Below are 23,287 nucleotides of genomic sequence, written 5' to 3'. Positions count from 1 at the left end.
TAAGAGTGGTTGGCCAATGCCAGTCTTTACCTGACTCTAGGGAAGAGTGATGTGGGTGTGATGACGAAAGACTGTGAGACTGTGTATGTGCATATTTGTTTGAAAAAAGGAAAGAAGAATGCGTGTGTGTGTGTGTGTGTGTGTGTGTGTGTGTGTGTGTGTGAGAAAGAGAGCTAGAGAGACACACAACATTAAAATTGCAATAGAATTGCTTGGGATTTAATTGCCTTCCTGCTGTCTAAACATGCGTCATTTGTGTATGTGTGTTTGTAAGTACAATATATGTATTTGTGTCTGTGTATGTTTGTGGAGGGGGGATAGGGTGGGGAGGGGGGGTTAACTGAGGACAGTGACTGACAGCTGAGGCAGCTACTGACTATGAGCTGGCAGGCTGACAGGAGGACTGATTTGACAGCTTGACTTCCACACCACAAATCCTTCTAATAATTTACCTCTCCTGTCTGATTCAAATCCCTAACACATAAAACCTAAAACCCTACTATAGTCTCAGTAAAACGTGATAGATAGTGACACATTTATGTAACAGCACAGTAACACCAGATAGGTTGGATTTGATCTAGCTGGACATCTGGGATCAGCCCCTCATTAGTGTCCCCTAGTGGGCACTATGACATGCCAGCTGATTGTTGTGATTTGTTAGCACAGATAGCAGCATATTCACAAGTCGTCACATTCAGTACTGGGAGCGATGCTGCCTCCAGATGACTTAATGTTGACCCTGTTGGACAAGACGTGTACCACCTTCATGGCTGCAAACATTCTCTAATACCAGCAAACTTAAAACCTCCTTGATGAGTCAATAGTGACAGACCTGTTATCTGAGTGAGAGCAATGACAGCTAGACATGGCAATGATTGGATGGTGAGAGGCGCACTGAGTGACTGATAAGAGACGGTTTCACCGAGGTGCTGTTGGGAAGATTTCTGATGCTCAATGTCTCTCTCTTGCTACCCATTTTCTTCAATTATCATATTCATTCTATCTCTGCTTCTTCCTCTATCTCCCTTTTTCTTTTGTCTGTTTTCTCCTCTTCTCTTCATTTTTCACCCTTTTCATTGTTTTCCTCTTTCACTAGCTGCAGTTAAATGCACACTTTTGTTTATTCTGTTTGATATCATTTCTATTAAAGATTTTGGGTCAGCTGTTTAAATGAGATGTGATCTGATATGTTCTGGTGTTTAAATTCACCAACGCATTCAATGGCATGCTCAAAAGTGATAAATACATCAGGGCGCTATGTCAAAATGTTCCTACTAACAACAACAAGGGGGGGGGGGCTGAGCAAAACTGGGCAGAGACTCAGCAGCCAGACATTTCTCCACTCTCTGTTTAGGAGTGTTGCTACAATGAGCATAGTTGGTCCACCTTAAGTCAGTCCGCCTTAAGTGAACTGGTCAGGCTAGGCTAACCCATCGTTGCTAACTTCGGGGCTAAACCCCTTCACTTTAATCCGCAGGTGGCAAGCGGGGCATGGGAACTTGGCTTGGCTCTTAATGAGTTGTAGCATTTATTCACTGACAAATAGCCTTAACTGTACACACACTGCACTGCTATGTTCACAGATATACTGCTAACTTTATACATGCTCTCTCTCTCTCTCTCTCTCTCTCTCTCTACCGTCACATCACTAAATGTTAGCCCCACATGGGGAAAACAGGCAGAAAGAATATATTTATTCCAGCCAGAGAGAAAGGATCAGATTAAGCATTTACATGGTTATTAGGTGCTAATATTTTCCTATTAAATGGATTATCAAAGGTTTACACCACCCCTCTCAACCCAATTGAAAATTCCTTCTGATCAGGCCAGATCGGGCCAGTCTCTTCCGACTGAGGTGGTTACATGAGGCATTTTTATTCCGATTGAGTTATTATTCCGATTATCAGTGTAATATTAGGGTCCATGTAAACATCGCCACTCTCTCTATCTTCTCTGCACCTTTTATTTTCTACTGGACACCCTCCATCACTCCATCTTTTTTTTCGATGCTGTCATTGCCCAACCACCACCTGAACAGCATGTTGCTATGGCAACCCCTCTTACCCTTCCTGTGTGGTCAGGGCAAGGTGGAACTGCTCCTTTTTAATACACACACATACAGTGAAAGACACACAGACATACACACACACATCCTGCTTTTGTGATCAGAGTGGCAAAGGGGGTACTCAGACAGCAGGATATCCTGAGGAGACCAATGTGTGTGTGTGTGTGTGTGTGTGTGTGTGTGTGTGTGTGTGTGTGTGTGTGTGTGTGTGACAGAGAGAGAGAGACAGAGAGAGAGAGAGGGTTTGATAGACAAAGAAAAAGTATAAGAAAGAGGAAGTGGGGCTGAGAAAAAGTGTTGAATATTGTGTATTTTTAGCATAATGATGTGTAATTATTTTCAGAATTGTAAAATGGTCACTGTGAATTAATTTGTGTGTTCAGAGCTGCAATCTAACATTTTCTAAATTACAGATAAAATCCAAGGGAGGCACTATTATTATTATTATATTATTTGAAGATGACATGTTTACTGTTAACTTTCATTTTCCACATCCAAAATTTGCCTTACAGTCCAAACGGCAACAACTGATGATTACTTTAGATTAAATTTAGAGATTAACTGTACCGACTGTAAAGAGGAGAGAAGGAATGATATTTGAGGGCATTGCTGTTAAAATCCTAATTAATTAGTGACTGACAATCAGTTTCTCTGTTTCATTCATCCCTTCACAACATTGCTCTTTCCATTTTCACTGTCCTCTCAGCTGCACAGCGCGACAAACAACTCTGCAGTCACCTTGATACTTCAGCCCTCTGTTTACTCTTCCACTTGCTTATTTTCTCCTGTGACTTGCTTGGTCACTTTCACTCACATTCTGCTGTCTCTTTCTTTCTGCTTTTGTGTGTCTGCCTTTTCAACCCCCTTACTTTCTCAACTTCCTCCTAAATCAATATACTTGATTTTCTCCCCAGTCTCTTCTTGTCTGCACTTCTCTTGCCTCGAAGCTCTCTGCCTTATTTATGCGTGTGTTGGGTTAGGATGTCTTTGACATCGACATCTGCAGAGTAAGCTAAGGTAAAGGCAAAGTATAAGTGTGAGGAGAGTGAGGGGAAGAGGAGCAAGGCAGAGTGAGAAAGACAACAGAATTGAGCTGTTTTTGTTTAAAAAAAAATATTGCAACAGACAGCGATGAATTGTGAAAAGTTATTGCGTGTGATGCTGGTTGGGAGTGTGTGAGAGAAGAAATAGAAAACATCACTTTCTTAATCACTATCTCCTTCCTGTTCTCAGACTTCTTTCCAATCTATTAACCTTGTCAATATCAGTGTAGATCAAGATAGTGCGGATCGAAAGAAGAGGAGAGGAGAGGAGAGGAGAGGAGAGGAGAGGAGAGGAGAGGAGAGGAGAAGAGAGGAGAGGAGAGGAGAGGAGAGGAGAGGAGAGGAGAGGAGAGGAGAGGAGAGGAGAGTATTGTCAGTCTGACATATAAACTGAACTTAAGAATTCACAATATATTTGGAGAACTTAAAGACCATGACACGCAGCCAAGAGGGTGAGGCTGATATAATGGTGCACTGCGAGTGCGCAGAAGGCTGCGGACACGCAGCGACAGCCACAGCAGGCTGGCCTTTTTGGGCAGTACAGTGAAGTGTGACCCCAGCCTAAAACTATGCCAGTAATGTTGATCGTGGGAGGGGAATACAGGACAAATAGCTCACACTAACACACACACAGAAAACTTTAGATTTAGAAATTAACCCCAGTTCCCTGAAAACATGAGTGAGGTATGTCATGGGGCACGCTCCCTGCACTGTCCCCCAGAAGCTATTTTACACTATGCCAGTCTTGACTGGCAGACAACGTGACGTCTGCTCCCTAGAGGAGGGACTTCCTCCCACTATAAAAGCCTGACTTAACATTCTCTCTTCAGTCTAAGTAAGCACACCTCTTTCTAGCTCCAGGAGGGTGGTCTGGTGAGATACCTCACACAGAACCGGGGTTAATTTCTTAACCTTAAGTTCTCTTTCAACATTCGTTTTGGTATCTCACTATGGGATATACAGACTCCCGTAATGCCAGACAAGCGTACCTTAAAGACTGGTCATTAACACATAGCCGGTTAAATAGGCATATTTGGTACTGAAACCACACTCAAGACTGTATGAGACAGTGAAGGCGCAGTAACATCCAATTTATAGAATCTGTGTAGAAGTGTGAGGCTTTGCCCAGCTGGCAGCCACACATATCTCTTCAACAGAAACACCCTGAAACAGTGCCCAGGACACAGTCATGCCTCAAGTGGAATGAGCATGTAGACCAACAGGGGGTTGCAACCCCTTGCTATCATAGGCCATGGCAATAGCCCCCATGATCCAGTATGACAAACACTGCTTCATAAGAGGTTATCCCAAATGGCGTGTGTTTGGGCACTGGTGTGTGCAGGTCTCCTCTTTGCATGGTCATGAACTGTGAGTGCCAACATAGCCTCTGCACTTTTGTAGGGCCTGGAACATGCCTTCTTTAACTTGCTCAGGAACAGAACATCTTCTGGGGGAATGGAGCAGGCGTCTGGCTGAGCCTGCCACGCTTCCCTGGTAACAGCGCACCAAGTAGCACATTTCTTCTTTTTAGCCCCTAGAGTGACAAGAGGGGTAGCTTGGTCTCCATGCATTACACTGGCAGCAAAGGGTTTCTTATCCCACGCACCCTTGAGTTCCAGCAGCTTGCTCTGACCCCGGGCACCCGCCTAGGGTTGGGGCTGATGTTTGGGTATGCTGTAAACTGGTCGAGCCACAGCTTGGGCAAACATCTGCCGCGGTGCAGTGGGTGCAGGGGGTGGCACTCTCCTGGGGAGACATAGCTGTAGTGCTTCACCTTTTCTCTTCTTTTCCTTGAAATGTCTTTGCATGGTGTCTACCATTTAGCCAAATAAGCCTTTTGGGTCCACGGGAAAGTAGAGCTGAGTCTTTTACTGAGAAAGACTGGATAAGTTTAGCCATCTAACTCTCTCTTGAGCGACCATCAGGGCCTTCCAGAGGCCTGGACAACACACCTGTGAAGAAGCAGGCAGAGGTCCGTCACCACACATAATTCATCCTATAGGGTCAGGGTGGGTGAGGTTGACATGTCATCCTCTAATCCAGCCTGATAGGCCAGCAGCAGCGATGACACGTTCACAGACATGGCCACCACCTTGTAGCCTTTTTCAGTCATTGATGACTGAAAACAAGAACACAGGGCGGGACTTGACGAAGTCCAGTGAATGGTGGACTTTTGTGTGGGGTGGAGGAGAGATGCCAGCAGAGGTTCGATTGGAGGTATGTGGGAAAAACCTTTTTCTTCCATGTCAACCCAGTCAAATGCCAGCCCTCTTTTAGGGGGTTTGTGGCGGAGAGGGGATTCCTCCATGACCGGGTCACCTCCTCCAGGCACTCAGGAAAAGCTGGCAGTAGCTGTCGGGCCAAACCAAGCTTTGTAGCCACCCTCTTGTAGGCATCATGCAGGTCCATGCTGGGGTTTGGAGATCCACTGCACATACCACCCACAGCCATTGGCATTGCAGCGAGTGGAAGGATAAAGGGCTTATCATCATCCTCCTCATCTTCTTCAGAACCAAAGCTAATGTACTCATCCTCTGAGTCAGAATCATCTTCCACAACATCACTGTGCTTCACCATCAGACTGGCCTCGTGCTAATCGGGGTCGGTTAGCAGGAGGATGGTATCAAGCTGTTCATGCAGAAAGGGTGTCTGCCCAAGCAATTTTGTTTCCTTGGCAGGTGGCTTGACCTTGTCCATTGTGAGGGAAGGTTCAGGCTCTATCATTGGGTTGGCTCCGTTTGATACGAGAAGCGGTAATCAGCTAGTATGGTGGCTAGTTGTTTGGTGACAGCCCAGCTACTAAACTCAGATAGCTATGCAACACCAGGTAGAATTCAGCGACTGAGTGGTTAGCACACTCTAAGAACTGTGTTGCTAACCTGTTAGCCACACCTGTAACTAATGTTACTTCAGGCTTTTATAGGAGAAGGAAGTCCCTCCTCTAGGGAACAGATGTCACATCTGTCTGCCAGTCAAGACTGGCGTAGTGTAAAATAGCTTCTGGGAGACAGCACGGGGAACATGCCCCATAGTGAGATACAGAAATGAATGCTAAAAGAGAACACAGAGCTCTTGATTGACAGCAGGTAATTGCAGCTGACTTCCTCACAGAGGGAACGTATGTTCTGACACGGTGAAAGGACAAAGGTTAAACAACAGCATCTTCACTTTCTTTGTTGCTCATTTTTGTCTTCTCCACACGACCCCTTTGGTTGTTTCATCTAGCTTTTTCCCTTTTTCGTGAAATGCTTGTGTCTATTTCTCTTTCCCTGCCTCTCTGTCTGTCCCTTACAGCTTACACCCTCCCCTCTGTGTCCCCTCTTTGTCTCACTTTCTGTCTGCCTGTCAGACCAGCTGATTGGCTTGATTTCTGTCTGTGTCGCCAGGAAGGGGCCAATGAGTGAGCAGAGTGGTTTCCATGAGTGGTCGACTACCTGAGCACCAAGTGGACAGAGCGACAAGAGGCAAGGGCAGACATTACATGATTAAATGCTATTGTGATTTAAAAAAAAGGGAGCAAAGAATTAGTTTGCTTATTGGGTGCTGAAACCAAATATATTTCCCATTCATCACCTATTTATAAAAGAAACCACTGTAATCACACATTCCCACATACAAACACATACACACACACCTACAATTAGGAGGGAATCCATTGTCCTATTGAGTAGGGGGTTGTTGCTAGGCAACCTCTATTTCTAAGGTGAACAAGACAGTGCTGAGGAAGAAGAGCAAAGGATAGAGACAGAGCGAGGGATAGGGGGAGATAATGAATGTCTGAAACCAGAGGGGTTGACCATAGGAAACTCACACTTAATCATTCAAACCACACGCAAATGAACACACACAAACATACACACATAAACAAAAGCATATTTTCTTTCTTCACTCTCTCTATCTCATCTTCTCATGTGTACATACAAGAGGATATTAGGGCTACAAAATAAGAGTCATTTGTGTGGATAGCTGCGTAGAGTGAGTATGTCCATATGTAGTACCTGAGACCGAATCTCAATGTGCAACTGAACGGATGTGTGTGTGAACATGCATTTAAAAGGACATTAAGCTGAGCTTCATCAAAATTACAATATAAAGCAACTAGTATTGCACTTTGTTGGTGGCAGACATTGCTTTTTTCTCCTTAGACAGTAAAGCTGCATGCGCCATTTGAGGAGTACCCTGATGCAGCCTTCTACTGGGAAATGCATTTTTGGTTTTGTGTGCCCTGACAAACCTGCAGCACACTACAAAGTGGCTGTCTTATGAGTATAAATAATTTCATGATAGGGAATTAGGGGTGTAACAGTACACAAAATTCACAGTTCAGTATGTACCTCGGTTTTGGGGTCATGGTTCGGTACTGTTTCGGCACAGCAGAAAAAAAGACAGGTAGAAAATAATATTTTGGTCTTTTATTTTGAAAAATGTAAATGTCCAACAATCATAATAATAATTTATTATTATCGAAACAGTTTAGTTGTGTTGTGGTGGAAACTATTACTGAAACAGTTTAGTTTTGCTGCAGTGGAAAAGGAAAACAACTTTTCTGTTACTTGCACAGACTCAGGGCACCTGCTGACAGCTGTTTTATGCTGATTTATGGTCTAACTGTATATAAAGTAGTTGAAACTGGCTCCACCTCCAGCAGCTACATCAGTAACATGCTGCTTACACACTGATGCTTCAGTATTACTAATCTAATGATGTCATATATAATAATATATCAGTCAGAGGGACCAAACCATTACTTTTACTTTCATATTTTTTAACTACATTTTTCTCTCAGAATTGGTTTCTTATGACATGCTCTCTGAATGGCTTCTCTCAAAGGCGGCGTGACAAGCCCACCATCACAGAGAGGGGAGGGGGATGGGGAGACATGGTATCGATTCATTACAGCAATAACGGAGCATGTTTTCATAATAGTGTTGCACTCAGTTAGTGGTATGGGTCTCTCATTGTCAGCGACACTACAGGGTAACCAGGCTAACCAGGCTATCTTGGCTAAGCCGGCTAGCATTCATCCATGATCAAGCTACAACTAAGTGGTGCCCTGCCAAAACATTCCGGGTGGAACTCACGCTCTAGAATTATTGTTCCACATGTCAGAGTAAGTGGATTATTAAACTATTTTGACAGTAATTGTTTGAGTTACGGGGTGTATTTTTCATATGACTGCATGCATTGAATCGTGATGCCTGAACCGTGATGGTTCAGGACGAACACACGTACCGTTACATCCCTATAAGGAAGCATTAATTCCTGCCTACTGCAGCCACACCAACCCCTTCTCAGAAACCGCAGGAATGTCTCTAAAGTATCAGAAAATAGTTTAACATGTCCATTATAATTTCCCCAAGATCTAGTGGATGAATACTTTAATACTGTGAGCTCTTAAACTCCACCTGGCTTTAAGCCCTCAGTAGGAAAACGAGGAAGAGAGCTATGTGTGTAAAATGACTAAACGGACCTTCTGTCGGTTTGGAAGTGGAAGCTCTGGCATGGAAATCCTGTCTGTTAGTTAAGTCTACTCAGATTACTCAGATCATTTTGGGTTATTTGCTAGAATTACTGGTAGCAGAGAGAAGAGACACTGCAAAATAGATACATATTTTATTGCTGAATGACCATAGGGCTTATTTATTTACTTGCAAAAAACTTTGGTGTCTCTAACTTGAAAGACTCATGATAACTATGTAGCAACAGGAAGAATGAATGGCCAAAAGAAAGAGGGTGAAAGCAACACTGAAACATCTGTGAATAACCAAAGAAAATATGGGAAATGAAACCAACTGTGGCCTGCAGCACATATGTGAGTTTTCATTTATCTAAAAAGTGAATCAAACAGAAATCGGCAGGTCTCAATTTAGCAAGCACCTGGCCAAAGTTGGCTGCAAATACAGTATGTGCTTCCCTTTAAAATGCTCTATTTTAACTAGGTGAGTAGATTCTCATTTTCATCAACAGACTGAGGAAGATGTGGCACAAAGCTGCATACAGTTATATGTACACCAACAAGATTTGTTTATCCGTTAAATTAATGTTTACAGTAAAGTTTTCACAACTACAAATTATGATACACAAATACAGAACATTATCTATTAAATTCAATGTTTCATTACATTTATTACAACCATTTAAGAAGTTTAAAAAGTTTAAGCACTAAAATATTATAGGATGGTCAAGCATCATCAATGTGATGAAATACATTTATCCCACCAAACACTGTGACTCAGTATTAACTGTAAGTGAAACAGTGTTTCATGAAAAGCCTTAAAGTGGTAGAATTGGCTTTTCAAAGCAATGTAGCAATTTAGATTAAAATGAGCTATTGCTCAAGACTTTTTTTTTCACCACTCCATTCAGTTCCTTGGTCTCCTCTGTTAGTATTACTAGCTACTCACCATTAAACATTGATTTGAAAATTTAAGCAATTTGAGTTAAATCTGTAAATAATGTGCTGAACAGCCCAGTGAAAGTGAAAACATTAAGTGCTTAATGCACAACTTCTGAACCTTTGGGTCAGGCTTCAGGAGAGTTCTAAGATCTTTGTCTGATATATTCAAAGTAACACATTTTTTCATTAAAACACATTACATACAGTACGTCTACATTTTATGTTATGCTCCTGGGGTTCCCCCATGCTCCTGAAAATAGAATACAAAAGAATGTCACTTTCAGCCTGATCTGGCAACATGATAACTCTCTTACAGTAATTGCTGGGCTTTTTTGGTGACAAACCTCTACGTAACACATTAAAACTTTTTTTTTTTTGGTCAGGTCTATCTCATAAGGTTTAATCTGTGAATAACGAGCTGAACAGTCATATTTTACAGCAAATATTATGTACTTACAGAAAACCATAACTTCTGAACTTTTGGGCCAGGGTTTTTAGACTGGTGTAGTCATATCTGTTTGCTAGAAGTTAATACATATAATTTAAACACATGTATATATATATGAGCATTGTGTTATTCTCCGCCCATGTTCCTGAATATAGAATACAAAAATATGATCTACAATGTGATGAATCTGTAATTGCTGTAATTCCTAGAAGAAGTTTTGGAGCCAAAAATATGGCCACAGGCCACAAAGGTTGAAGAACCCTAACCTAACACATATACCCTTACATTTTTCTGTACATCATTTTAACCACCATCAAAGTGTTTACGTTTGCTCAGCAGTTCAATTTAATGGGGCTGCAACACAACATGCACACAAGTTGGCAGGTCTGAGAAGTTATTCAGGGAAGTGACAACACTTCACATTTGCCTTTTGCACTGGACTGTAGAAAAGGCACTGCTGGGATTCGAACCCAGGATCTCCTGTTTACTAGACAGGCGCTTTAACCAACTAAGCCACAGCGCCATGCCAATGGCCTGTTACAAAGCAACATATAGGTTGGCAACCTATCACCACAAACTGCCTTTAAGACAGAAATTTCAACATGAGGGAAAATGAACTTAGAGCACAAAATGTTGGTCTATCTTTTCATGTTTAATCTGCTGAGAAAGTACTCAAAAACAAAGTTTTACTGACAACATTAAGTGCTTACTGCACAACTTCTGAACCTTTGGGTCAGGCTTTACGAGAGTTCTAAGACTGATGCACTCATATTCGTTTGATATATTCCTTTCAAGGGTTTGAAATACATTATAATCACATTTCTGTGTAATCCTGCTGGGGCTGCCCCATGCTCCTGTAACAGAATCCAAAAATAGGAACTACAACATTACTCTCTTAGTAGAATTAATGGGGCTTATGAGAACTTTTGGACAGTAAATTATGTTCACAGGCCAATAAAGGTTTACAAACTTAAATCTAACACATAAACCTGTACATTTCTATGTGCATAATTTCAACCTCCTCCATCAAAGTGAGAGCATTTTTTCTTCAAGCGGGTTACCCTGTTGTAATGGAGATGCAAATCCCTGCCATGCTGCGCTGATGAGCCGAGTCAAACTGAGACAAGCCAAGTCAGCACATGTGTATGGAAAAGGTCTATAAGAGTCAAGCCAGTCTTACCTGTGCATAGTCCCTCTCCAGCTGTCCCTTCTTCAGACTGTAGCTCCTGCAGAGAAAGAGAAAGACACAGAGAATTGTTTGAGTGTTTAAAGGGTTTGTCGATTACAAATACTGTACATATTACAATAGGTAACACATACAGTCCACACAGAATATTTATTTCAAATCATATATATATATTCATATGATAATATTAAAAAGGTTATGAATTAATTTGAAGGAGACATCAAAAAATGTTATCATACTCGTCTCCTAGGTGAGCTCAACCAAAAGGCATTACATTGTTTTTTGTGGGCTTTATTTTGTGACATTTTTTCCTAAAAAAAAAACTCCCAACACAGCCCTTCAACTTTCCCCTCGCCCTCTGAACATCACACAACATCCTGGCAGCACAGACAGTGGAAGCTCTTATCACGGCCCAGGAATGCTCAGAAAGAAAAACATAACATTAGGTATATGATTACACAGACAGATAAATATACTGGCCCTGTGTGCTGAATGAACAAAGTGGGTTGTATACTGTAGATTACCTCACTGGGTGCACAAACATTTTACCTGCATATTTTAACACAAATTATATATATGACTCATATTCAAATATCATCATTGTGATTGTGACTTTATGAAAAAGTAAGCTGGTCCTCATTAGCAGCAAATACTGAACTTGGGAAGACTGCCTTCCAGTGCTTTACACCATATAAATGGAATGTATTATAAAGGATTTTACAAACTTTAAACTTTTAATTTGCATCTTTTTATAGAATTGTTTCTGATGCTGTTTGTATGTGCTTTAGAATAACTGTCTATGTTTGTTGTGTTTCTTTTCTGTACTCTCTATTGCAACAGAGATCTTGATCTGAGTGAGGTAGCATACATTTTATAAGAAAATAAAGTGTAAAATATGTATATTGCACTCAATCATTATAAACTCATTGCCTTGAGGGTAAAATTTAAGAAATAAACCTTCTTACAGTGAAACAAGTACATTTATGCTTGACTGTAAAAAAGGCACTGCTGGGATTCGAACCCAGGATCTCCTGTTTACTAGACAGGCGCTTTAACCAACTAAGCCACAGCGCCGGGCTGGACATTACATACAAACTGGATGTTTCAAATTTAAGACAGATTGTAAAATATGAATGAAAACAAATGAATGAAACAGTATAAACGCAAAAAGTATTAGGCTTTATTAAGCTTTTGTTGTTACTGTAATCTGTACTGTAATGTTACTGTAATCTTTAATGCTGTCAAATTATTAGAAGCATAAAATAGTGATTTGATAAATATCTCAGCATATCAACAAAGGCACCATTTATGAGCAGTGTTAAAATCGCTCATTTTGATGACAGAACAGGAACATGTATCAATATGGACAACTTGTGTCTTGGGTGCAGTATATTCAAATACAACATACGGTAAGTAGGCTAATCATAGAGAGCAGTTGTTTGCTAACTGAGAGAGTGGGCAGAAGACAAGATTTAGCCCTACCTATTGTTCTGTTTGTTTTGGTGTGAACACAGATCTTTACAAAGACGACCTGACAATGTTAGTGTGCATGCAAGTCGCTTTCACATGTAAATGATATTATCGTGGAGGTGGTCTCAGACATAACCTTATCATTAGCATTCTCTGTTGTTTATTCACATGTAGATGTTAAGAACACCTTCTTAGCTAACCCACTTGGGAGCTCCCACTTCAATGACTTTTTCAGCACTTATCATGAAGAAATGAAGTCAATATTTGTTCAGGTGATTGAATTACAGAGCACCAATTAAAATTTACCAAATACAAGAGGAATGTACAGATGAGTATTTGTTGAGATGGGTGTTAAATTAAAATGGCTTATAGAATTTGAACATCTCTTTCGTCTGGCTGTTTGGATCACTGTAGGCCTTTTGCTAAGTGCAGCTTTAGTAATGTATTAAAACAGCATGTATACTGTATGTAGCCCAAGGATATATTCTGTGGGAATGTAATCATAAATTCATAACTTTTATTGCAGTACAACATTTTATTGTAACTGCAACTCATTAAAACAATGCTGTCTACAATAAACTCAATAGAACAGACTGTGTGAGGGAACTTAACAGCTACAAGCAGCAACCGGGAAGGGAAACTGTGAGGGAAGACACAGGACAGGAAGACAACACTTACTGTAAGCATAGACAGCATAATTACTGCCAATTCTCTCTATGCTAATTACAGCCCAAACAAATAGGGCAGTGCTCCTTGTCAAAATTTTCCCAAGGCATCATTTTGTGTTAAAGCTGCATGTGTTCTGTCTGTTTTCCAGACAGAGGCTGCTTTAAATTTCTGGCTTTAATGGCTGAAAAGAGACACGAGAAAATCTTAATGACTGAGCCATTCATTTAAATCCGACACAGAGACACAGAGGCATTACTGCAGTATTCCCAGACGTCAATGATCTACTGCAAGAGGCTGGAGCACATGTTTAGTGTTTAACTCCACCCCCATGCATGTCATTTGAAATACGACACGCTCCCTCCCCTGCTCAGAAAGAGAGAAACTTCCACCCCTGCCCTTCAGGCATTGTGTCTGCACTCTAAAGCACACATGCTCTGCAAATCCTGCAGGCCTCGTTGGCGCAGTAGGCAGCGCGTCAGTCTCATAATCTGAAGGTCGTGAGTTCGAGCCTCACACGGGGCAGGTCTTTTGAAATGCACTGAACACCAATTTACCAAATACACACTAACACTCTACTGGCTCCACAAAACAGCACAAACACCGAAAAGAAAAGAACTCAACAGTAAGCAACTGAGTACCATTTAGTTACCATAACAGTGAAATTACCATGACAGAGACGTATTCTACATAGGAACAATTCTGAATGCTCACAGCATTAATGTAATCTCTCATATCAGAATGAGCTGAACAAAGTCAACTTACTTTACAATACTTGATGATCACAGACATTAGCGTGCATGTTGAAACTGTCTCGTGACTCAGAGCATTAAAGCTCTCCTTCTTCTTCTTGTTGGATATGTGTGTGCTCAGTCCCAAACTAAACTAGACAGCAGTTTTTATTCTTCATGTCAGTATCAATGTGCTGCAACACAAAGCCGTGTGTCTATGTATGGAGCCTCATGTGTGCAACTGGAAGACTATACACTGCGGTTAATTATCATTGATTCATGTGTGTAGACACATTTAATAAATAAAAAGAAATCTAAACTGATCCACTGTTTCAGGTATAATCAGCCTTCCTGAGCCTCCAATGTCCACTTTTTCCAAAAACAAATAAAAAATGACATGCGTACAGCTACTAGGACTAATGAGCAGCTCATCTATGCAACATCTGTACCTGATCAGCGAGATGAAAGAGAGAGGGGTTTATTGGACTTTCAGGCCTAGCTCTCTGAATAAATTATGGTAACTCTTGTATCTAAAAAATACTGGAAATGATAATTTCTTGTTCTAAAAATAGATCTACTAAAAACCACAGCATTATTCCCAAGTCACACCTGCAAGTAGTCTCATCCTAAGGATAACTGAAGGTCATGTATTGTGGTTGTAAAAATCATGTCCTGTAAAGAGATCTTTACTACAGTATGCTGCAACAAATAAAGGGAGTATTGCTTTTCTAAAAGCACTTCTACAATAACTTCAGAATGACATCTCACAATGTCACTTTGCCTTTCAGATAAAAAGGCACTGCTGGGATTCGAACCCAGGATCTCCTGTTTACTAGACAGGCGCTTTAACCAACTAAGCCACAGCGCCACCTGCGCACTTATGTTAATGAGAAAGTTACAGGTTTGCAACCACTGTGATTTGATGTGTGGGTAGAATATTTAAATTTTCAATAAATCAATTCATCATTTAGTCAACGAGATGTCAGAAAAAGTGATAAATATCTGCAACAATTCCCCAGAGGCCAAGGTGATGTCTTGGAGTTGCTGATTTTTTTAACAACCCCTTCCAAAACCCAAATATATTCAATTTATAATGATATCAAACAGGAACAAAGCAGCAAATACTCTAATTTCAGAATTTGGAAGAGGCCCATTTTTGTTTGATACATGAACTCTCTTTTAGCTTAGCATGGTAATATCCTATATTGAAGATACTTTCACAGTGTTTGTAATTGACCACGTAAAATAACATGAATGTTGCTCTGATGTTGATACAAGTACAACTGTGGTGGACTGTAGAAAAGGCACTGCTGGGATTCGAACCCAGGATCTCCTGTTTACTAGACAGGCGCTTTAACCAACTAAGCCACAGCGCCATGCCAAAGCCTATAGATATGGTAATCTTTACTGAGGCAACCTCAGTGAATTAATGTGCGCAGGTAAGCAGAGCTACAGCTAAATCAATTAATCATTTAGTCAACTAGATGTCAGAAAAAGTGAAAAATACCTGCAACAATTCCCCAGAGGCCAAGGTGATGTCTTTGAGTCGCTGATTTGTTTAACAACCCCTTCCAAAACACAAATATATTCAATTCATACTGATATCAAACAGTAACAAAGCAGCAAATACTCTCATTTCAGAATTTGGAAGCAGCACATTCTTGCGTGATGCATGAAATCCTTTTAGGCTTAGCATGGTAACATCCCATATTGAAGATACTTTCACAGTGTTTGTAATTGACCACGTATGATTGGAATCTCAGAAACGTTCCTGTACCTAATCCACCATTGGAGCTTTCTTCTTACAACCTTTCATCCAAGTATAACTATAGAAAAGGCACTGCTGGGATTCGAACCCAGGATCTCCTGTTTACTAGACAGGCGCTTTAACCAACTAAGCCACAGCGCCACCTGCACCCTCATGTTAATGAGAAAGTTATAGGTTTGCAACCACTGTGAATTGATGTGTGGGAAGAATGTTAATAAGGTGGATTTCATTTTTACAAAAAGCATTAATCAACACAAGTATACCAAATGGTTAAAAGTGATTTAAAAAATTAGTAGGAAATGTTAAACCTTCAACACCTTAAGGGCAAAGAAGTCTACCTTCATTTCCTCTTAGGTTAGTTTGGCAATATCCAGATTGAAGATGCCTTAAGCTGATGTCCTAAAACATTTACTACCCCGTCAGGGCTACGGAGACTATGAGGATACCTCAGGGGGCCCACAAGAACTATGACTGGCTTCTTGTATTTTCTCCTACAGGTTGCTGATGCCGGTAGAGATTGTTAATAGTGCCTACTATTCAGTAAGGAATGTAACAAGGCAAAATCAAAGTTACATGGGTGCAACTCAAGTTATAGAAGTATATTTGTAGCCCAGCGTCACTCTATATGACAAAGTGAAGTGAAACATTAGTGTGGGGAATATAATTAAAGCAGGACATGTCACAATCACATATGATACATCCTTTTATTCATAATCAAAACATATGCTGCAGGAACATATGGCAGGATGCCGATTAAAACTCTTGCATCAAGCATAGATTTGGCTTCGGCAACGATTGTAAGTGACCGCTTACAACTGTAACCACATAAATGTTCTTCTGATGCGGATACAAGTACAACTGTGGTGGACTGTAGAAAAGGCACTGCTGGGATTCGAACCCAGGATCTCCTGTTTACTAGACAGGCGCTTTAACCAACTAAGCCACAGCGCCACCTGCGCACTTATGTTAATGAGAAAGTTACAGGTTTGCAACCACTGTGAATTGATGTGTGGGAAGAATGTTTAAAAAGTGGATTTCATTTTAAGAAAAGCATTTATCAACACAAGTATGCCAACTTGTTAAAAATCAGCTTAAATTTAGTAGGAAATGTTAAACCTTCAACACCTTAAGGGCAAAGAAGTCTACCTTCATTTCCTCTTAGGTTAGTTTGGCAATATCCAGATTGAAGATGCCTTAAGCTGATGTGCATCTCCTAAAACATTTTGCTACCCGTCAGGGCTGTGGAGACTATGGAGATACCTCAGGGGGCCCACAAGAACTATGACTGGCTTCTTGTATTTTCTCCTACAGGTTGCTGATGCCAGTAGAGATTGTTAATAGTGCCTACTATTCAGTAAGGAATGTAACAAGGCAAAATCAAAGTTACCTGGGTGCAACTCAAGTTATAGAAGTATATTTGTAGCCCAGCGTCACTCTATATGACAAAGTGAAGTGAAACATTAGTGTGGGGAATATAATTAAAGCAGGACACGTCACAATCACATACATTACATCCTTTTATCCATAATCAAAACATATGCTGCAGGAACATATGGCAGGATGCCGATTAAAACCCTTGCATCAAGCATAGATTTGGCTTCAGCAACGATTATAAGTGACCACTTACAACTGTAACCACATAAATGTTTTTCCAACGCAGATACAAGTCCAACTGTGATGGACTGTAGAAAAGGTACTGCTGGGATTCGAACCCCGGATATCCTGTTTACTAGACAGGTGCTTTAATCAACTAAGCCACAGCGCCTGCTGAAATACAGATAGTGCCAGGAGAAAACATTATGCAGGTCTTCCCTGTCCAGCAGCCTAACAGCCTTTTTCTTGAACTGTAGAAAACTAATGTTTGATTTCATATGCATGATGAAACATGCAAATCCGAGTAATTTAATATTGAATATCTGCCAATGCTTATAGATAGGGTAATCTCTAGCGAGGCAACCCCAGTGAGTTAATGTGTGCAGGTAAGCAGAGCTACAGTTATTTTTCTTATTTATGAATCTGTCAACTAATTTTCAATAAATCAATTAATCACTTAGTCAATGAGATGTCAGAAAAAGTGAAAAATACCTGCAACAATTCCCCAGAGGCCAAGGTAATGTCTTGGAGTTGCTGATATTTAACAATACCTTCCAAAACCCAAATATAGCTATTCAATTCATACTGATATCAAACAGGAACAAAGCAGCAAATACTCTCATTTCAGAATTAGGAACGAGCACATTCTTGCTTGATGCATGAAATCCTTTTAAGCTTAGCATGGTAATATCCCATATTGAAGATACTTTCACAGTGTTTGTAATTGACCACGTATGATTGGAATCTCATAAATGTCCCTGTACCTAATCCACCATTGGAGCTTTCGTCTTACAACTTTTCATCCAAGTATAACTGTAGAAAAGGCACTGCTGGGATTCGAACCCAGGATCTCCTGTTTACTAGACAGGCGCTTTAACCAACTAAGCCACAGCGCCACCTGCACCCTCATGTTAATGAGAAAGTTACAGGTTTGCAATCACTGTGAATTGATGTGTGGGAAGAATGTTAAACACAACATCAACACAAGTATACCAAATGGTTATAAATGATTTAAAAATTAGTAGGAAATTTTAACCTTCAACACCTTAAGGGCAAAGAAGTCTACCTTCATTTCCTCTTAGGTTAGCATGGCAATATCCAGATTGAAGACGCCTTAAGCTGATGTGCGTCTCCTAAAACATTTCGCTACCCGTCGGGGCTACAAAGACTATGAGGATACCTCAGGGGGCCCACAAGAACTATGACTGGCTTCTTGTATTTTCTCCTACAGGTTGCTGATGCCAGTAGAGATTGTTAATAGTGCCTACTATTCAGTAAGGAATGTAACAAGGCAAAATCAAAGTTACATGGGTGTAACTCAAGTTATAGAAGTACATTTGTAGCCCAGCGTCACTCTATATGAAAAAGTGAGGTGAAACATTAGTGTGGGGAATATAATTAAAGCAGGATATGGCACAATCATGTACGATACATCCTTTTATTCCAAATGCCAACATATGCTACAGGAACATATGGCAGGACACTGATTAAAACTACCTTGCATGAAGCATAGATTTGGCTTCAGCAACGATTGTAAGTAACCACTTACAACTGTAACCAAACAAATCATATTCTAACGCAGATACAAGTACAATTGTGGTGGACTGTAGAAAAGGTCCTGCTGGGATTCGAACCCAGGATCTCCTGTTTACTAGACAGGCACTTTAACCAACTAAGCCACAGCGCCATGCCAACACATTTGGATAAGGTAATCTTTAGCGAGGCAACCCCAGTGAATGAATGCGTGGCAGTAAGTAGATCAACAGTTACTTTTATTATTTATGAATGTGTCAATTATTTTTTAATAGCTCAATTAATCATTTAGTCAATGAGATGACATTTTTGCTTGACACATGAAATCTCTTTCAGTTTAGCATGGTAACATCCCATATTGACGATACTTTCACAGAGTTTGTAATTGACTGCTTATGACTGGAATCTAAGAAACGTTCCTGTACCTAATCCACCATTGGAGCTTTCATCTCACAACTTTTGATCCAAGTATAACTGTAGAAAAGGCACTGCTGGGATTCGAACCCAGGATCTCCTGTTTACTAGACAGGCGCTTTAACCAACTAAGCCACAGCGCCACACAAGGTGGGCCAATCTCACTCCCAAACACCTCAACCTCATGAACCTCATTTGGACTTCTGAGCCTTTATCATGTCCTGTTTATGTGCCTGATGCATTAAAAAAAAACAAAGAAATATCTGGCTTGTGATATCATCCAACATGATAAAAATCAGGAACATGAAAATGAGAGTGGATCTTAAGTTAGGTGAGGGTAGTGGTTAATGTGAGGGAGTGGTGTCATGGCACGATCAGCCTAGATTACAATAGAAATCTAGTGTTGTTAGTATTGTGACACAACTGCAAAAGAGAAGAAGAGGGAAGTATCTTTATTTTTATTAGTCCTAAAGGATAGGTTTATCTTGGGTACCTTTAACTAAAAGTTGTAGAATTTTAAAATCCTCATACTTAATATGGATTACAGACCATTTAAGAACTGGATCAGATATACAATGTTATAATTGCCATAAATGAAATACAGAGTTTTTAGATTTAGTTTTGTTTGGGTTGTGTTTGTTTAATATGTATATTATATTTGTGCTTTTGGGGCTGTGTCAATATATTTGTTTAACTTCCATTGTTAGAAATCTCCTGGGACATTATGTGAAGGCTATTCATGTTTGGATGACATTAATGTGTTGTGCTGTTAGATGCTGGCAGGTTTACATGCCAGAATGTCTGGTTTGTTGTTGATTAATGTATCTGAATAATTCATGAGGGATGGGTCATGTAAATGGCAAGACGCAAAAATAAAAATATTCATTCATTCACTATTCATAAGTAACTGATATTTTCATGAATTCATTAAAAAAAATGGTAATATATTATTAACTCTGTCTTAAAAAAAAAGTGTATTGAAGCGTCACAGTTTAACCATGTGATTGTTTTGTGATGCTCAGATTTAGTTTAGGTGATAACATTGTTAAATTAAGTACACTAATTTTGACTAAACTAGATCATTGTGTCAGTTGTTTCAAAAAGGTTGGGATGGGTTTTATTCTCCTAGAGAGCTGTTTCGTTTATTTGTCAAGGTCAACAGCTCCTAGCAAAAACCTTTAAGAAAAAATCATCCTCTTGTTACAGTGACTGTATATAGACATAAACACACCTTTTTAGGAGATCAGATGAATGTTCATAGAAGATCTACAAGCTCTATCTGTTGTGTGGAGTTAGCACTTACAGTATGATGATGCATATGTTTTGCCATGACTCAAATACTTTCTAGAGAGACATTAGGTGAAATAAAATGAAAGGCATTTGTGGGATTCAAACTCAGGATCTCCTGTTTACTAGACAGGCACTTTAACCAACTAAGCCACACAGCACTTAGAACACATCGCATAAAGACATTAAGCATAAAGAACCTTTGTGCAAATGCGTGCCAACAGAGATTCAGACAGATTTAAGGCATTATGTTTTTACAGAGTACCAACTGGTAAAGACAAGAAAAGCAACATGAAGCAATGTTTTTCTGTGGGGCTGTCTAACAGTAACTAACCAAGCACTTGGTTTTCTGAATGGAACAGGGAAAAAAATACAATTTTTTTTACAAACCTCTCCTCAGACAATCAGAATATTCAAGTCCTCTTGATTTAAATTTCACTAACAAAAGATGTGTTACAGGACCCGGCATCTATATGTCTTCAAGCTTCGTTAAGTGTCACTTCAAAAATGTCGAGCTAGTGCCAGGAACATTTGTATCTGGCCACATTTCTACATGACTGAATGTCTATTACATTACACAGATCATTGCTGATTAGTGTGGCCTTTACTTTTTTGAGGATATTGGGTTTCCTCTAAATTATCGTAACCTTTTGGTTTGTTATGCAGTGGTTTTGTGGTAAGAATGTATACCCTCTAGTGCTCAATTGCAACAGAGCTCTGTCATTAATTTGGCAGAACTGACATTGGCTGTAGAAAAGGCACTGCTGGGATTCGAACCCAGGATCTCCTGTTTACTAGACAGGCGCTTTAACCAACTAAGCCACAGCGCCTGCTGAAATACAGATAGTGCCAGGAGAAAACATTATGCAGGTCTTCCCTGTCCAGCAGCCTAACAGCCTTTTTCTTGAACTGTAGAAAACTAATGTTTGATTTCATATGCATGATGAGGGCAAGTGGAAGAGAAATTTACTTACTCTACCAGACAAGTTAAAAGTCATAAAAAAATAAAATACCATGTGTCTTCACATTATGTGCAACTCATTATCCAGCTATTTAGTTAAATTAATACATTCAGAATACCGATTTGAAACAAATGCTTTTTTTTCCCCACAATACATTCAACTCAGACTGGGATAGCTCAGTGCGTAGGTTGTGCGCATAGCGAGTGTGTGGTTGAGAGAGTGAGAGAGATGGCTGGCGACCAGAGCAGAGAGTATGAAATGAACAGTATAGCTTTGAACGTAGCAGTGTAATGCGTACAGTCTTGACTATTTGTCAGTGAATAAATGCTACAACTCCTCAAGATTCAAACCAAGTTCCTGTGTCTTGCTTACCACCTACTGATTAAAGTAAAGGGGGCAAGCCCTGAAGTTAGTGACAATGGGTTAGCCTAACCTGACCAGGCTAACTTAAGGTGGCTTGACCTCCATGGTGGACCAGCAATTCTCATTTTAGTGACAATCTCAGCTGCTCCTAAACAGAGAAATGGAGAAATGTCTGGCTGCTGAATCTCTCCCCAGTTTTGCTAAGCACCCTGCTCAGCACCCTACACTGCATTTATTCCTCCAGTCATTGTAACTGTAAGTGAGTCTAGCACACGTTTATCAATAGAACCCGTCATGCAACCAGACTGCCCATTCCCTTTCAAAACCTGACAGTCAATAAGTACTGCAGATGCACATTTTATAAAATTTGCTTTGACCAATAAATAATAGCTTATTACATTTCCATTTTTTTTCAATCCATGGATATAAGAAACATCACTGTAACATCATCATACTTATATTTCATGTTTAATGTTGATCAATGTAGATGTGAATGACTAACAATAATATAATATAATATAATATAACAATAAAATAGCACACTAAACTACTTTTGAACCAGATGCTGGTTCAACCTCCTCTACTGTGTGGAAATCTGATCTTTTCACATCACAGATGTTGAACAACAGCATCGAAGTCCCAGTGAAACGGAGGTTAGAGCGTCTTTAGCTTCTGTACTGTGTCATTTTTATCCAGACAACTGACTTTTGTGCCTGGACAAGTTAATTGTAACTTTACTTGTCCAGAGGACAACTGCCTCAAAAAGTTAGTCAAGCCCTGCTTGTATTCTCCTAATTGAATAGTTCTGCAGTGCATTAAGAAGAAAAATCACCTGCATCCAAGCTGTTCCTCAATGTTTTTACATTTTTACAAAATAATAAAGTAAACAAACTAAAAATATTTTTAAATGGTTCTCATCACAATTGCACTTAGTGCAGCACTGTAGTAAAACTAGAACACTCAAAATGAATACACAATTCCACTTCTAAGTGGTGCTTAACTTTAACATTCACAGTCACAACAAATAAAAATCACAATCCTTCTTAGTGCAGCATTATGGTAAAACTAGTATACTTAAAGTAAACAACAGAAATCTCAATTCCACTTTAACGTGGTTTTACAGCTTAACTTGAACATGGAAAAAAATAAGTCAGTTTCTACTTATTGGAGTAGCAGCATTACAGTAAAACCTGGATTTCAACATAATAAAATTGCAAGGAACTCTTTTACAATCAAGGAAGGCCAGTTCTTAAAGTGCTTTTACTGGAGCTGCTACAGGAGTGTTTCCTCTCTCTCATTCAGTTATCTGTACTCTTACTCTCACTTCAAAATGAAGTGAAGGTTCTTTTTGAGGAAAATCA

General features: G+C 40.0%; 1 protein-coding gene and 11 non-coding genes across 13 annotated transcripts in view; 1 reads left to right on the top strand and 11 right to left on the bottom strand.

Annotated features, from left to right (window-relative positions):
- The window catches only part of LOC137186000 (F-BAR and double SH3 domains protein 2-like), an 80,256-nt gene that overhangs the window by 44,145 nt on the left and 12,824 nt on the right, over positions 1 to 23,287 (bottom strand). For both annotated transcript variants that reach the window (XM_067594597.1, XM_067594598.1), the window contains exon 3: positions 11,134 to 11,179. In XM_067594597.1, the coding sequence (XP_067450698.1) occupies positions 11,134 to 11,179 (46 nt within the window). The remainder of the gene's footprint in view (positions 1 to 11,133; positions 11,180 to 23,287) is intronic.
- Positions 10,403 to 10,476, bottom strand: trnat-agu (transfer RNA threonine (anticodon AGU)). Its single transcript has one exon. It is a non-coding gene; the product is annotated as a tRNA-Thr (tRNA).
- trnat-agu (transfer RNA threonine (anticodon AGU)) lies at positions 12,140 to 12,213 on the bottom strand. Its single transcript has one exon. It is a non-coding gene; the product is annotated as a tRNA-Thr (tRNA).
- Positions 13,728 to 13,800, top strand: trnam-cau (transfer RNA methionine (anticodon CAU)). Its single transcript has one exon. It is a non-coding gene; the product is annotated as a tRNA-Met (tRNA).
- Positions 14,801 to 14,874, bottom strand: trnat-agu (transfer RNA threonine (anticodon AGU)). The gene has a single exon. It is a non-coding gene; the product is annotated as a tRNA-Thr (tRNA).
- trnat-agu (transfer RNA threonine (anticodon AGU)) lies at positions 15,309 to 15,382 on the bottom strand. The gene has a single exon. It is a non-coding gene; the product is annotated as a tRNA-Thr (tRNA).
- On the bottom strand, positions 15,842 to 15,915 carry trnat-agu (transfer RNA threonine (anticodon AGU)). Its single transcript has one exon. It is a non-coding gene; the product is annotated as a tRNA-Thr (tRNA).
- trnat-agu (transfer RNA threonine (anticodon AGU)) lies at positions 16,652 to 16,725 on the bottom strand. The gene has a single exon. It is a non-coding gene; the product is annotated as a tRNA-Thr (tRNA).
- On the bottom strand, positions 18,190 to 18,263 carry trnat-agu (transfer RNA threonine (anticodon AGU)). The gene has a single exon. It is a non-coding gene; the product is annotated as a tRNA-Thr (tRNA).
- trnat-agu (transfer RNA threonine (anticodon AGU)) lies at positions 18,981 to 19,054 on the bottom strand. The gene has a single exon. It is a non-coding gene; the product is annotated as a tRNA-Thr (tRNA).
- Positions 19,384 to 19,457, bottom strand: trnat-agu (transfer RNA threonine (anticodon AGU)). Its single transcript has one exon. It is a non-coding gene; the product is annotated as a tRNA-Thr (tRNA).
- On the bottom strand, positions 21,358 to 21,431 carry trnat-agu (transfer RNA threonine (anticodon AGU)). Its single transcript has one exon. It is a non-coding gene; the product is annotated as a tRNA-Thr (tRNA).

This window comes from Thunnus thynnus, chromosome 7 (genome assembly GCF_963924715.1).
Source record: "Thunnus thynnus chromosome 7, fThuThy2.1, whole genome shotgun sequence".
Lineage (NCBI taxonomy): Eukaryota > Metazoa > Chordata > Actinopteri > Scombriformes > Scombridae > Thunnus > Thunnus thynnus.
This window is presented reverse-complemented; position numbering and strand designations above follow the sequence as displayed.